Source organism: Chenopodium album, chromosome 11 (assembly GCF_948465745.1).
Source record: "Chenopodium album chromosome 11, dcCheAlbu1.1, whole genome shotgun sequence".
Lineage (NCBI taxonomy): Eukaryota > Viridiplantae > Streptophyta > Magnoliopsida > Caryophyllales > Amaranthaceae > Chenopodium > Chenopodium album.
The window spans coordinates 12,433,900-12,449,563 of record NC_137844.1 but is presented as its reverse complement, the minus strand read 5'-3'; the positions used below and the strand labels follow the sequence as shown (position 1 = coordinate 12,449,563).

General features: G+C 37.2%; 1 protein-coding gene across 1 annotated transcript; it reads left to right on the top strand.

The window, feature by feature from the left end:
* The first annotated feature begins 2,563 nt into the window (after window positions 1-2,563).
* Window positions 2,564-5,909, top strand: LOC145566309 (PKS-NRPS hybrid synthetase cheA-like). Its single transcript, XM_081625767.1, has 8 exons — window positions 2,564-2,638; window positions 2,788-2,903; window positions 3,168-3,603; window positions 3,688-4,302; window positions 4,345-5,116; window positions 5,211-5,359; window positions 5,422-5,449; window positions 5,626-5,909. Exons 1-8 carry the CDS (start codon window positions 2,564-2,566, stop codon window positions 5,907-5,909), a joined length of 2,475 nt encoding a protein of 824 aa, XP_081481893.1.
* Window positions 5,910-15,664: the final 9,755 nt, after the last annotated feature.

Sequence of the window (15,664 nt, the reverse complement as noted above, 5' to 3'; positions counted from 1 at the left end):
GTTTCAAGGGATCCAATTCTCTCTCCAAGGGCAATGCCCCCCCCCCCACAATTACTCTCCCTTCTCTCTACTTTCTCTCTCTAAAATACATTATTTCGATCACTGACTTGATCGTCGGAGGCGGACCTCCGGCCCCCCTGGGGTCCGTTGTTTTGCAAGTGACCGAGCCGTTCGAGTGTTGCATTGCGGATCTGTCTCCCGCGGGACGTACACGCCCTCCACTCGGGTACGTACAAAAAACCCCAAAACAAAATCGGCCACCAACGGTCGAAAATGGCCGGTTTTGCAGTTGAGTGGTCGATTTTGACCCTAAACCAGCCGATTTCGCCCATTAGTGCCCGATTTCGTGGCCGCTTTTAGGGAAAAGTCGGTCGTTTTTGGTGGGTTGTAAGTGTGTCGGTCAGGCTAGGGTTGCGGAAAAGGGTCGAGGGGAGGTTTTTGGTGTCGTCCTGGGAGGGTTTTCGCCGAGGGCTGGACCTGCGCTGCTAAGGTGGGGGAAAGGGTGCATGTGGGGGGAGGTTGGGGTTTTACTTTTTTTTTAATAATTTTTTCTTCTGTTTTTTTTATTTTTCTTTTATTTTTTAGCCGACTATATGAAGACACGTGGCATTGTGGCCCCAATTAACGGATTTCATCTTAAAATTCATTTAGTGGTGGTAAAAATAAAATTTTGAGGTTTTTGGTGGTGTTCAAATAAAAGTTTTGTTTTTTGAAGTGTTAAAAATTATTTTCTCATTTTTTTGTGGTGTTAAAATTCAAAATTTCCTATTGCTTAAATATAAAATAATTTCATATTCGCGTCGGTTTGATAACTAATTCCTACCAAATTGTCCTTCTAAGATCGGTGGAAGCTTTTTTTTTTTTTTTCTGATTTAGGGAAAAATCGCTATTGCATTTTACTCCCGAATCTTTTTACAAGGAAACCGAGGGAGTAACTGTAGGGTAGGAGGTATTACGATAGGCGTGGCAATCGATCCTCATAACATAACTATTAGGGAAGAACCGCTAACGGTGATAGCGGCTCTATAAAATAAAATCGCAATCACCATTAGCGATTTTAGGGAAAAATCGCTAATGGGTTCTGATTTAGGGAAGAACCGCTAACGGTGATAGCGGCTCTATAAAATAAAATCGCAATCACCATTAGCGATTCTTCTAATTAAAGTTGTGGTATTGTCTAATTTGCATGCTGGTGGTTGCAAAATATAATATAATTTTTTAATTGGAAGAACCGCTAATAGTGATATCAGTTTTATACAATTAAACCGCTATCACCGTTAGCGTTTCTTCCTTAAATATTGAAAAAAATAAAAAAATAAAAAATAAAAAAAAAACTTCTACTAATCCTACGTGGACAATATGGTGGGAATTAGTTTTCAAACCGACGCAAATAAGAAATTATTTTATATAATTAAGCAATTTTTGTTCTTCATAGCCATTTGGATTCTCAGGGTAAATTCAAGTGAATCTTGACGATAGGGATGACAATCCAGTCCGGATCCGACCCTACTTCGCCCCGATCTGAGGTAAAAAAATCCGCTCCGAGTCCGAGAAAAAAAGTAATCTGAGTTCGACTCCGTTAAAATAATCCGACTCTGAGTCGGAGGAGGGTCGGAGTCGGATCCTACAAAAAATCCGAGAAAAAAATCCGACTTTGACAAATGTCCGACCTTGACGGATTATCCGACTCCGACTCCAATATGTAGTGGATTTTTGTGTGGGTCATGGTAGCATTGGGTGTGGGTTGTAAAGGCCCAAATAGCCCAATTTCTCAAAGTATATTGAATAACGAAAAAAAAGTCGAAGTCGGGTCGGATCAAAGTCGGAATCGGAGGTCGGATATTAAAGTCGGAGTCAGGGTTGGAGTCTTGGAGTCGGAGTCAGATTTAGCCTCCGACTTTCTGCCGGGTCGGAGTCGGATTTAGCATAATCCGCTCCGAATCCGACCTGTTGTCATCCTTACTTGACGAGTATAAATAATTAAAGTGAATCTTGACGAGTGGAAACAATTAAAGAATTAGCTATTCTAAATTTACATTCGATAGTCCCACTTCTCAAACACAAGAAAAAAAAAAGGGTAATTATTGTTTTGTTTGGGAAAAGAGAATGGTATTATAAATTGAAATTGTAAATGGAGAAATTCACTTAATCGAACATTGTATAAAAAAAATTGGTGAAATGCTAAATACCGCCGTCTAAATTTATCGCCACCGCCATCATTTCTAGCAAACTGACAATTACCCTTACTAAACCCAAACCCATCTTTCACCCTTATTTTTTGTGAATTGCTATTTGCCACAATGAAATTACTCAAGCTATAGTATTAAAAGACTTTCATGCCCCTTATAATTTTGAAAATTACATAACAATCCAACCATTATTAACTACTAACTTTGTCTTAGCTCCACCACCCATACCACCACTCACCTTGACTGGTCCACCACCACGACTCCACCTTGACTGGTCCACCACGACTCCACCTTGACTGGTCCACCACGACTCCACCTTGACCATCATACACCATGACGCCACCTTGACTGGTCCACCACCCACGACATATAAAATGAGTCGACGACGGTCGGCGTTCATATCGGAGGCACTTGGTGGGGACGACGAACCGTCGACGCCGTCGAGTCAGGTATATGTCGGACTTTTTTTTCAATTTCCGTTGTACCCGGTCGCATGTTATATGCGACTATACCACGGTATAGTCGCATGCTATATGCAACTATACCGTGGTATAGTCGCATATAGCATGCGACTACACCGTGGTCCAGTCGCATATAGTATGCGACTACACCGTGGTCCAGTCGCATGTTACATGCGACTAGACCATGGTATAGTCGCATGCTGTATGCGACTACACCATGGTATAGTCGCATGCTGTATGCGACTACACCATGGTATAGTCGCATGTAACATGCGACCGGGTACCTTTTTTTTTTTTAAGCAAACCGTTTAATTTGTGTTAATTAATTTTTGATAATTACTAAAAATAACAAAATACACTTAATTTAATTAGTAAATTTATGGCTTAATAAAAAAAATAGTAGTTTAAATTTGCAAAAAAAAATAATAATAATAATTTTAATTTTGTTTTCAATGGAATTTTATTTAATTTGTAGTTAAATTTTATTTAAATTAACTTTGTATTTTCTTTCTAATAGGATCCTATTGAAGATTTTGGTGGGTGATGGGGTAAATTATTACCCACATTTTCAGACCGATCAATTATTTCCAACGTATCAAGAATTGTCACAATGGGCGAAAGACATTGCACTAACACTCAAATTTCAACTTGTGATTTCTTACAACCATAACGGATGGTTGTATTTGAGATGCAATCGTGGTGCAAGAGATAGAGGGAAAAATAGAGATCTTCATGTTGCGCAACGACCGAACGCAAAAACTCAACATTGTGGTTGCAAGTTTTTGATCAAGGGTTATAAAGTTTCTGATGATGAAGGATGGCAGATTGTCTTGGGTCCCGATGCATATGGCAAACACAACCATGAGCTAATTGTCTATGAAGAAGGCAATCGACAAATGAGTAAGCTTAGTCCGGGTGTGAAGCAACTTGTTCGTGACCTGACTGATGCAAAAGTGAAGCCACAAAATATCTTAGCGGCTGTGCGGAATTAGTTTCCTGATGGTCATCCCAATCGTAGACATATTTACAACTTTAAGGATCGGTTGAGACTTAAAGAAGCTGATGATCGAGCCGCTGTTACATATTTCCTTGAACTTGGTATCGAGTCGCAGTATACACATCGGAGCTTGGTTGACTCGGATACGAATGTTTTGACCCATGTATTTGTGGCACATCCTACGTCTCTAGCGCTCTTAGGCACGTATCCATGGGTCATTGGCATTGATTCAACTTACAAGACAAACAAATACAAAATGCCTTTTTTGGAGCTCGTTGGTGTTACTCCTTGCAACATGAATTTCTTGATCAAGTATACTTTTATGAAGGATGAGAGCGTTGTGAGCTATGCATGGGTGATAAATAAGTTGAAGTTGCTGGTTGGTAGTGATGTATCGCCTACGGCTATTATAACCGATTGTGAGTTGGGTTTGATGTCGCCTATTCGGGAAATATTTCCCGACACTGCTCATTTACTATGCACATGGCATATTAACAAGGATGTAGAGCATAGAGTTGGGAAAATAACGAATAATAAAGATCAAGGAAAAATTTTCAGGTTGACAAGGTGGAATCCAGTTCTTAATGCCACCACATTGGATGATTATAATAGAGCGGTTCGGCAAATGGAGGAATCTTATGTAGCATTTCTTGCTGTGATTTCTTATGTGAAGGACACTTGATTAAACAATCATAAGGAGAAATTTGTGAAATTTTGGACCAATGGTGTGCTTCACTTCGGCAACGTCACCAATTGTAGAGTGGAAAGTGCACATTCATCTTTGAAGGGGTGGTTGGAAACTTCAACTGGTTCTCTCGATTCTGTATGGGCCAAGGTAAACAAGGCGATTGAAGATCAGGTCACACAGATTAAGCAATCACTTGAGCTCAGTCGACGCAGTCATGGCTGGATATATGATGTTATGCCATTACAACATCTTAATGGACGTACCTCCCACCATTGTATGTTGTTGTTGGTGAATGAGAAGAAAATAATGAGAGAGTTAAGTCATGAGGTGAATGTTCGGTGTGGATGTGTTTATAAGACGACTCATCAGATTCCTTGTGCATGTGATATACATCGTGCCATTGATTCGGGGACATACTTCTACTTAGACCAAGTGCACCCCTTTTATAGGACACTAGTGATTGGTGAGGATGGTTGTGTTCCGAATCCATTGGATGACCCCGATCATCAGTTACAGGACAGTCGATTTTTTGAGAGTCTTGTGCGTGAGGTGAGTAGAAGTGACCCAACAGTCATGCATTCTGTATCTCACCTAATAGATGAACATCTCCATTCCGATCAATTTGATGTTAATGAGCCGCTCAGGAACACGACTACTAGAGGGAGACCACAATCAAATAGTACACGACGTAATCATAGTGCATGGGAGTATACACGTGGTACTCGTGGGCATCGTGGTCGTAATGGGGGACGCAGTGATGGTGGTCGTAGTGGAGGTCGAGGTAAGTCTACTCTATGTTTTTGCATTTTTTTGTTTATTTTACTATACTTTGATATTTATGTTAACTACAAAAATAATAATTCGTTATTCATCAGGAGCAAGAGACATTTCAGATTTTCCTTACCTTTATGGGCTTCCCGATATCATCAAACCATTTGTGGAGGATTGGAACAATGTAATGGGTGATGGAAATTGTGGATTTCGATGTGTTACAGACTTTTTCTTAGGTAAGCCTTTGCATACAGTAAGTGTCACATTATATTCCAATGATTTTACTTAAAATTTTGTTGTTTAATTTTTTATTAGGTGGGCAAGACAATTGGATACAGGCTTGGTATCTAATTGTGAACGAGGTTAAGGCCAATTGACCAAAGTACAAACATTTGTATCACGGAGGCTTGGATCAAGCAATTGATTGTATCACCTGAAACGGTGGACATTGTGGCCCGAACCATTACATGGACTTGCTTGATGATTTGTACCCAATTGCAAATTTTTGGAATTGTGCAGTTATGGTTTACGGAGTTGGCCCACGAAGAGAGTTGTATCCGTGTATGACAGTTCTACTGTTGCGAGCTTCGTCTATTGATGATCGACCTCGGATTGAGATTGCCATTGCACACATTGGCCGCCATTATGTTCGACTTAATCTATCGCCAAACTATCCAATACCTCCTATTTTTGATCCATGGTTTATGTATAGAGATCAAAGTGTGATTGGTTGGGAGAAACTTTATCAAGAAAGGAGGGCATATTGGGATCAACTAATAGCAGCATCTACTTCATCATCTTAGGAGGAGGATACATTGGAATTAACTTTAATCAATTTTTTACATTTTTAATGTAGTTTATATGCTTAACTTGTAGAAATTGCTTATGTTATATGCTTATTTGTAGAAGTTGCTTACCAATTTAGGCAAAAAAATAAATAAATAAAAACTAGCACAGAAAAGTATCTAAAAGTTATAGTTACATAGTCAAGTCCATCAATTACATAACAAATCTAAAACATAAAATAGTAGCAAATCGTCCGATACAAAATATAAAGTGCATCAATAAAACATAATCATCCAGCATACTCATCCCATTCTTTCAGCACTTCAGCAACACGTGGATGGCAGTCGATGCAACCCTTAATGGCCCGAGCAATCCGTCCCATCCACTGCAAATGAGATATTAATAAGTACCAAAACTAGAGATATTAGATAAATTAAAATTAAAGCAAAATAATATTAACTTGCATAAACTGGGAGTGTCCTATCAGGAACTGCAGGAAACACTGCATCCACTTCTGGAACAACAAAGATATGTGACACGTAAGTGAACCAGTCATAATAACCATCTACAACATCAGAGGAACATTGAGCGCGCTGGAACTCTGCAAGAATCAACCGGAAACCTCTAGGATACAAGGTCCAAGCATTCTGAACACTCGAGACATTCCACTTAACTTCATACAATTTCGAATCTGCAGGCCTGTATGCGAATCTAGACGGTTAATGGCATAGGAATTGTATGTACATAACCAAACTGCCGTAAGACACGATCGGGCATGTGCGGCTCAATGACATCTCGATAACGAAGCCATCCAGTAAATACAGTCCTAGGAACATCTGAGGCTGGCTCTGGACCATAGGGTAGCCAAACGACCTGCACGGAATGAAGTAAAAACATTAATAAAGTCGCATTAACCGTTGTTTAATGAAAATATGTAGAAAGTGTTATAATTTACCATGTTCGAATCAAACTCGTCTAACCGCTGACGAAAAGATCTCAACCGAGCATTAGAAAAACCCTCCTTTTTGATACTCTAAGTAGAGGCACGAGTCCCATGAGATGCACAAACTAATCGCTCCCTATGAGGTCGAAACGGTGGGAAATGCTCATATCCAAGCCTGTAGTAATGTCAAACAACCAGCAATGACTGAGCACATACCCATGCTCGCAATCCCTAACTGGCGATAAAAGTTCGCCAAAGTGGCGACTCCCCATGCATAATCTGAAATATCATCCACACCGAATGAGCTCGGGGATGTCAGCTTGTCGTACCCTACTAGCACTCTTGTCTACAAACAACGTAGAACCAAGCAATAGTAACATGTAACCCATACGTTGCGTTTAAGGACTACGCTTTGAGCAAATGTTGATAATGGAATAAATGGAAATCGCACCACTACAATAGTGCGGTGTAGGAGGTGCCAAAAGTGTATCTCTATCCACTCCAAGCAACTGCATAGCATGTATGCGCAACTCCTCACTAGTAGCTTGAGTAGCAACTATACGCCCATCCACTGGGATGCGCAAAATGTGCCAGACATCATGTAGAGTAATAGTCATCTCTCCAAAAGGGAAGTGAAATGTGTTAGTGTCAGGTTGCCACCGCTCCACAAATGCACAAATAAGAGGTATATCAAGGTGTCCAAACATATTCGAAATTAATTTACTAATTAATCACAAATTCGAAATTAATTTACTGATGCTAATTCAAAATTTAAAAAAAAAATAAATTACAACCATAATTCGAAATTTAAATTCAAATTCAAAATTCAAAAAACAAAAACCATAGTCGCGTGCTATATGCGAATCCACCACGGCTTAGTCGCATGTCAAATGCGACTACACCGTGGTAGAGTCGCGTGCAATATGCGACTATATCGTGGCTTAGTCGCACGCTATATGCGACTCCACCACGGTGTAATCGCATGCTATATGCGACTATGCCGTGGTGGAGTCGCATATAGCACGCGACTATGGGAATCTATGCGAAAATAAAAAAAAAAACTTACCGACGAATTGGCCGCCGTTTTCCCCACGTTTCCCGGCAAACGAACCCCTTCCCACGCCGCAATTCCATTGTCGCCAGCCTCTTTCTTTTTCCGGTTGATTTGGTATGATAAGTGGTTGATTTGGTGTGATAGATAGTGAGAAAATTGGATGATTCCGACGACCTTAAGGTGGTGGTGGTGATGGTGTTTAGGGTGATGGTGATTCCGACGACCTTAGGGTGGTGGTGGTGGTGATGGTGTTAAGGGTGATGGTGGTGGAAGGAGTATGGTTGGTGAGAAAAATTAAATGATGTCAAACATGGAATTTATAAGGGTAGATGAGTCATTTAATACCGCGCCCTAAGTAATTCTATTGTGGCATTTAGTAACCCCCTATTTTTTTTCTCTCTCCTCAAACACCAACCACCCACCTTTTTTACCACACAACCTCCAAAACCACATATTTGGGGTTTACCGGGAAGCAATTGGCGGCGAGCTCAGGCAGCGGCGGTGGCGCGATCTCAGGCGGTGGAGGCGGCGCGGACTTAGACATTGGCGGCGGCGACGGCTACGACGGAATGGGCGTAAAGGAGGTTAGTAGTTTCCGATTTGTTATTTTTATGAAATAAGTGGGTGGTAACCGGAGGTGAAAACCGGTTGCTAACACCGGTAACCGATGACCAAATTCGGTTGACCGCAGCCGGTAATCGGTTTTCACCTCCGATTACTAATGGTGGGCAACCGGTTTTCACCTTCGGTTACCAGCCACACCATATTTAAATTTTTTTAAGAAAATTGAGCAAATTTTGAATTAGGCTCCGATTACCGTCCATGGTAACCGGTTTTGCCCTCCAGGTATCGTGGTCGGTAACCGGTTTTGATCACCGGTTGACCATGGTAACCGGAGCCCAAAATCGGTTAACATACACGGTAACCGGAGGTCAAAACCGATTACCGTGGAGCTCCGGTTGATCCTTGATTCTTTTTTCATCAAGCCACCTCGATCACCATCCATTTCTCGTCGACTTTGGCCGTCGTTGTGGATGTGCGGTGTAGAAGGTGGTGGTTGATACAGTTGTGGTTGATGGACTAATGTTAGAGAATGAAAATGGGAAAAAAAAATAGTAAGGGCAAGATTGTCAATTTGCTTGAAATGATGGCGGTGGCGATAAATTTGGACGGCGGTATTTAACACCCCCCTCCCCAAAAAATTGTGGTTAAAAGAGAAAAAGTTTCTCTGTGATAATGTTGGGACATTCACCAAATAAATTAGGAAAATTAATAAGAATAATCCCAACTATTGATATCCTTCCCATTTTAATCCCATCTATAGTTTAATCTAAAGAAATCCCAATTATTGAGTGATCCTTCTCAAGATAGTTTCAATTTTTTTAACTTGTTGATCTTGTAAAAAGAGTGATGTGTGAATTTGGTTTTGGTTAGTGCTTTTTTTAAAGACTCCTTTTTTTTTCTCTTCTCTGAATTACTGCCTACCTCGAGACCACCCTCCTAATCTCTTAGATTTTCAGCCACCGAACCTCAAACCCTAACCACCATCTTAGCCACCCACAACTTCCGAAACCACCATTCTAGCCAAGCCCACCTACCAAAAACCACCATTTTATCCATGACTAACCACCGAAACACCTACCCAATGGCAGCTACAACATATACCACCGATACTTCTTAATTATGAATGTGACGACTTCTTAATTATTTTTATAGGATTTTTAGAAATGAAAAAAAAAACACGTATTTTATTGAAGTAACCCTGACCGAGTAACCCCTTGAATAACCCCTGACCGAATAATTCCTTAAACAACCGACCCCTGACCGAATTCTTCAATTAACCCCTGAACGAGTAATTCGAGTAACCCCTGACAAAGTAACTAGAGTAACTCTGATCACACGGTGTGGTTGGCCACATATAAATATTTATGTATATAGTATATTCTAATCGATTCAAATAATATACTTCACAATCTAATATGATTTTAATACTGTATGTAGACCTGTCAATCAGGTTGGGACATGAGTCATTTCTGATCAAGTCACTTCAAGTTACAGGTTAATAAAGTTCAACCCCAGCCCAAAGTTTTGGGTTCAGGTTAACCCAACGGGCTTAGAATAATTTTTTATTTAATTTATTTGTTGTTGTTATTAGAAATTTCTAATATTTCATGCTTACTTTGCTATTTTTTTTTATTTTTTTTTATGTATTTAATCGAACATTTTCACCAACATTATTATTAGTTATTACGTGTTTACTACATAGTTTATATCGTCACAAAAGCACATCAATTCTTAACTAATTTTGAATCATTGATATATTTTAAAATTTGACATATAAATTAAAAAATTAATCTTAAAATTCAATAAAAACAACTCGAGTATCGCACGGGGTACAAAACTAGTGAATGAATGTAATTAATCAATTAATCAAAATCCTCAATACTAAAAAGGGGATCCAAATTAGTTGAATCCATTTAAAACAGTAAAAGCAAGCCAGCAGCCTGTGATTAAAGTCAAGAAGCTCCATAGCAACAATCCCAACACTTCCAAGTTCAATAAAGTAAAATTGACAAATCTGCTACGATCAGCTTCTAACAACAATGGAGATGATTCCTTTAGATGCCATCCTCGAAAGTTGTTAAGGAGATGGTAGGGGGATAGATAAAGATGAAAATAAAAGAAAAGAATGAAAAAAAAAAGTTTTTAACCGATATATGAGGCAATTGGTGAAGGAGACTATTTTGAGAAGGGTCACCCAATAGTTAGGATTATTCTAGGTTTCATTAAAGGATGTTTCTATAGCGGTCGTTTGAAATATGACTACCTTAATATTGTGGCTAGCCACACATTGTGGCCACATTGATTTATAAGAGTAATCTTCATTTATATATATGAGTAATCTCATTTTTTCATAAGAGTAACCCCATGTAGTCCATAAAAGTAACTCAAATTCATTATACGAGTGAAATCAAGTAATTTAGAAATAAGTAACTCCATTTGTTCATTTGAGTAACCCCTATTTTTTCGTTTTAAAAAACGAAAGAATAATTCCACTTATTTAAGAAAGTAACCCCTTTTTCTCATTTAAGTAACCTACATATGTTACGGTAACCCCATTTGATCTTCACCTTAACCCCCTATTATTTAATTAATTTCTTTATATGTGATTATGTGAAATGGCCACACCATGTGGCTAGCCACATATAAGACTTTGTGTAAATAATATGAGTGACCTATTTTTTCACACTATAAATTGGACACAATTAGTATTCTAATTTCTACAATGCAAATATAATTTTTGAAAATTTTAATCCAACATAAAATAAATATTTTTTGAGAAACTATAAAATAAGAGTAAAAATTACATAAATAAAACTAAAAATTTGATAAATTAAAAAAATGTGGATAATAATATTTTGGAAAAATGCACTTTATTAATCCCAACTTTGCCCAATTTACTTTAAATAATCCCAACTTTCGATTATTCTATAACAATCCCAACTTTCACCTACGTTTTCTTTCTTCAATCCCAAACTGGTCAACGAAAGTCAATGACCTCTTATTCTAGGTAACTGTACATGTGTCAAGTTGTAATTGGTTCAAAAACTAAAAAAAAATTTAAAAAAAATTAAAGCAAAATTCAATTAAAAAAAACCCAGCCAAGCCACCACCAGCTCACAACTGCTGGCGGTGGTCACTCACCCCAAACCACCATCTCCGTAGCCCCAGCCCCCAAAACCTCCCCAAAGATAGCCTTACCACCACGAAACCGGCCCACTCTACCTTCCCCTACCCTCGAACTAGCCATAGCCGAAACCCTTGCCTTGAACCTGCCCACCCATAAAACCCGAAACCACCATAACCTAAGCCGACGACCTTGAAACCGCCACCCATAACCCCCGAAACCACCATAACCAAAGCCGAAAACCTTGAAACCGCCACCCATAACCCCTGAAACCAACTGTAACAACAACCCTAACCTTTAAAATCACTTCTCCAACCCCCAAAACCACCAAAAATGCAACTCCCTCACTTTATCTCTCCTCCAATTGCCGTAAAACGCAAATAAACGGAGTGAGGGGAGGGTTTCTGTTGCGGGGAGGGAGGTCGGGAGGTCGAAAAATTGGGGTTGGGGGATCGAAGAGGGCGGTTTGGGAGTAGAGGTTGCCGGTTGGGGAAGGGCGGCCACCAACATTTGGTGGCTGGTGGTTTTTTTTCTTTTTTTTTTGGTGAAGCAATTAGCATGCAACACGTGTCAAATAAATGAATTTAAATTTTTTTTAACCCTTTCTTTAGGTAACCGGTAATCTGGCTTGAACAAAGAAAATGCAGGTAAAAGTTGGGATCGTTGCAGAATAATCAAAAGTTGGGATTATTTAAAGTAAATTGGGCAAAGTTGGGATTATTAAAGTGCATTTTTCCTAATATTTTATAGCAAAAATAGAGTAATATAATTAATTACTTGGATAAAAATACGTTAATTATGAAATATATAATCATTAAAATATTATGATAGTCATATTTCAAATGACTATTGTAGAATTTTCATTAAATTATAGTTGGGATTAAAATGAGAAGAAGGACAATAATTGGGATTATTCTTGTTAATTTAAGGAAATTTGAAGAGAGCTTTTTTATTCCATGTATGGAAATTAGGAAGCGGAAAAACAGAAGGCTCAAAAGTACGGAGTATTACTTATATATACATTATACATGCTTGTCACAAATTTTGACCAAAGTTTAGGGAGTGTTTGACAATTGGCTTTTTGCCTAACTTTTGACTTTTGGCTTTTTAGTTTGGTCAAACAATTAAAAAATATGTTTGGTAATTGACTTTGTTGGCTTTTAAGATAGCTTTTCCGTCAAAAGCCAGAAGCTAATAGAATCAACTTTTTCTATTGACTTTTGGCTGGTTGGTCCACTTTATCACTAATAAATAGCTAACAACTATTAATATTTTTATCAAACACTTTTGTAAACAGCCGGTTTAAGCAAGTAACTTAGGGCCTGTTCACTTCAGCTTAATTTCAGTTTACTTCAGTTTAGTTCAGCTCCAATCAGTTTAGTTCAGTTCAGTTCAGCTCTAATAAATTCAATTCAGTTCAGCTTAACTCTAATAAGTTCAGTTCAGTTCAGTTCGGCTCCTAATTTTATTCTCTCATAAAATATTCATTTCATTTCAGTTCAATTCAGTTTAGTTCAGTTCAGTTCAACTCGAATCAATTCAGTTTAGTTTAGTTCAGCTCCAATTAGTTCAGTTCAGTTCAGTTCAATTCAGCTCAATTCAGTAAATGTGAACAGGCCCTTAAAAAGCCAGTCCATATAGCTAACACTTCCAGCTAGTCAAACAAGCCAAGCAAACAAGCCAATAGTTAAAAGCCAACCGTCGATTGCCAAACAACCCCTTAATTGTTAAACTCCCATAAAATCTGTACATCACCGTTATTTTCCCCAGTCACTCATCTCATTGTTGGATTTGAAATCATAAATTGTTTAAAGATACTATCCTTTAAAGTCTTATTCTCCTCACCTTATTTTTGTTGAATTGAAATTATTTTTGTTGAATTGTAATAACTTTTATAACAATCAAATTATTTTTATTAAGCTTAGCTTAAATTTACTAATTTAAAATTATATTCACTAATTCTCAATTATATTTGATTTTTAATGTTACAAATTTATATTCATTAATTTTTTTTACATTAAACTATACCCTTTTTGCTGAAATTAAATTAATTTTACTAAATTGAATTTAGACCCTGTTATTTTATTCACCCTATTCTAATAATGCTTAGTAAAATTAATTAATTTAAGTTCGGTAAAAAAAAATTTACTCAATAAAAATTATTTAAGCTTAGAAAAAAAAAAGTTCGATTGAGTAAAATTATTTTTTTTCCAGTGGAAAATTAGTAACTTTAAAGATCAAATACAACAATGAATTAGCAAAAATAAGTTTAAATTATATTAGTAAAAAATAATGTAAGTTTAGAAAAAAAATAATTTTAGTTCAAAAAAATTGATTTAATTTCAGTAATAATAAGGTGAAGACAATAAGACCTTATTTATTTTTAGTTTTGTTTTTTGCGGGAAAATTTTAATGGAAGAACCAAAAACCTTCACATACTATTGCGTATTATGATTATTGCTAACAACACAAAAATCAAGTGTTAATTTTTAAGATCCCATCATTCACCAAAAAAAATATGTATGTATATGAAATAAAGATAACATTGCGTATACATTGATACATATTGTACCGTGTATTAATGATTTATTTAGGTCCTGTTCACTTCATCATATAAATTAAAAACAATATTCGGTAAATTAATTTTAGTTCAATTAAAATCAATAAATTTAAAGAAGAAATATAATAGAGAATCAATAAAAATAATTTCAGTTCAGTAATATTAATTTAAATTCAGTAAAATAATTTCAATTCAATAAAATTAATTTCAATTCAAATAAAAATAATTTTAGTTCAGCATAAATAAGGTGAAGTGAACAGGGCCTAAATAGAATGTGTGTTACTTTAATACATATAGTATTGTAGCTAAGATGCTTTACAATTTTAAATTAATACGGAGTACCTCCGTTTCTTATTATTTGCTACAAAGGAATTTTTTTTATGTCTCACAAATAAGGCCCTTTTCACTTCACACTAAAATGAAAGCTGGACTTAAATTATTTTTATATAACTCAAATTAAATTCATTAAACTGAATTTAATTTTACTAAATAGATCTGAAATTATTTTTACTGATTTTCTATTATAGTACTTCTTTTTTGAAGTTACTAAATTTTACTGCACTGAACTTATTTTTATTGAAATGAAATTATTTTTATAGAACTGGACTTATAATCAAGTGAAATTATTTTTATAGAACTAAAATTATTCAATTTCTTTTACTTAATATTATTTTTTAAGGTGGAGTGAACAAGGTCTAATACCCCCCTGTTGCAAATAATAAAAAATGGAGGTAGGTCATGTTCACTTCACCTTATTTTTGTTCAACTGAAATTAAGTTTGCATGCTGAACTTAAATAATTTTGAATTAAATAAAATTATATTTAGAAAAAATTGACTTTTGGTACCTCAAAAATGGGCCTTGTTGACTTTCGATACCCTTCTAATTGTTTTTTCTTTTATTTTGATACCTATCAAAGTTACAAAATATAGATTTTGGTATCACTTAACAAAATTTGTTAGGGTTCCGTTAAGTGAGGCCCATTATCTAATTAATAATTTAATTTATTTTAAAAAAATTAATAAAAAAAAACAAAACTCAGTCACTGCCACCCCTCTCCCCTCCCGTCATCCACCCTTCTCCCTCCTCGTGCTGGATGCCGGTGCCCAAATGCTCCCCCACCACTCGGCGGCCCCACCCCCTTCCTTTCCCTCCTCAAATTTCAGCCGCAACATCAGCAAAATAGCAACTAAAATTCGAGTTTACCCTAGCAAAACAACAGCAACACAACACCGACAACCCACCACTGGAGTCAACTACGAACCACCGTTATTTCCTCCACGGCCCTCCGCGCCTCCTTAGCCTGACGTCGTTGTTTTCCCCATTCCCAAAACCTTGAATCATTCCTTCCCTCACCCCAAAACACTAGCGACTAGGGTTTTTGATGGTGGCCTGGGGATGAGTGTGTGGGATTTTCAGGAGTGGTGGTGGTGGCCGGAGTTGCACAGATTTAATGAGAGTTTGAGTGGTGGTTTTAATGGAGTTGGTTATGGTGGTGGTGGCAACTGGAGCGTGCAAGAATCGTCGG

Bases quoted from the DNA above. Each gene is read 5' to 3' on its own strand.
- LOC145566309 (XM_081625767.1), top strand. From the start codon at position 2,564: ATGAGTCGACGACGGTCGGCGTTCATATCGGAGGCACTTGGTGGGGAC. The intron at 3,604-3,687 runs GTGAAGCCACAA...TACAACTTTAAG, and splicing joins GTGACCTGACTGATGCAAAA to GATCGGTTGAGACTTAAAGA. The intron at 5,360-5,421 runs GTAAGTGTCACA...ATTTTTTATTAG, and splicing joins TAGGTAAGCCTTTGCATACA to GTGGGCAAGACAATTGGATA.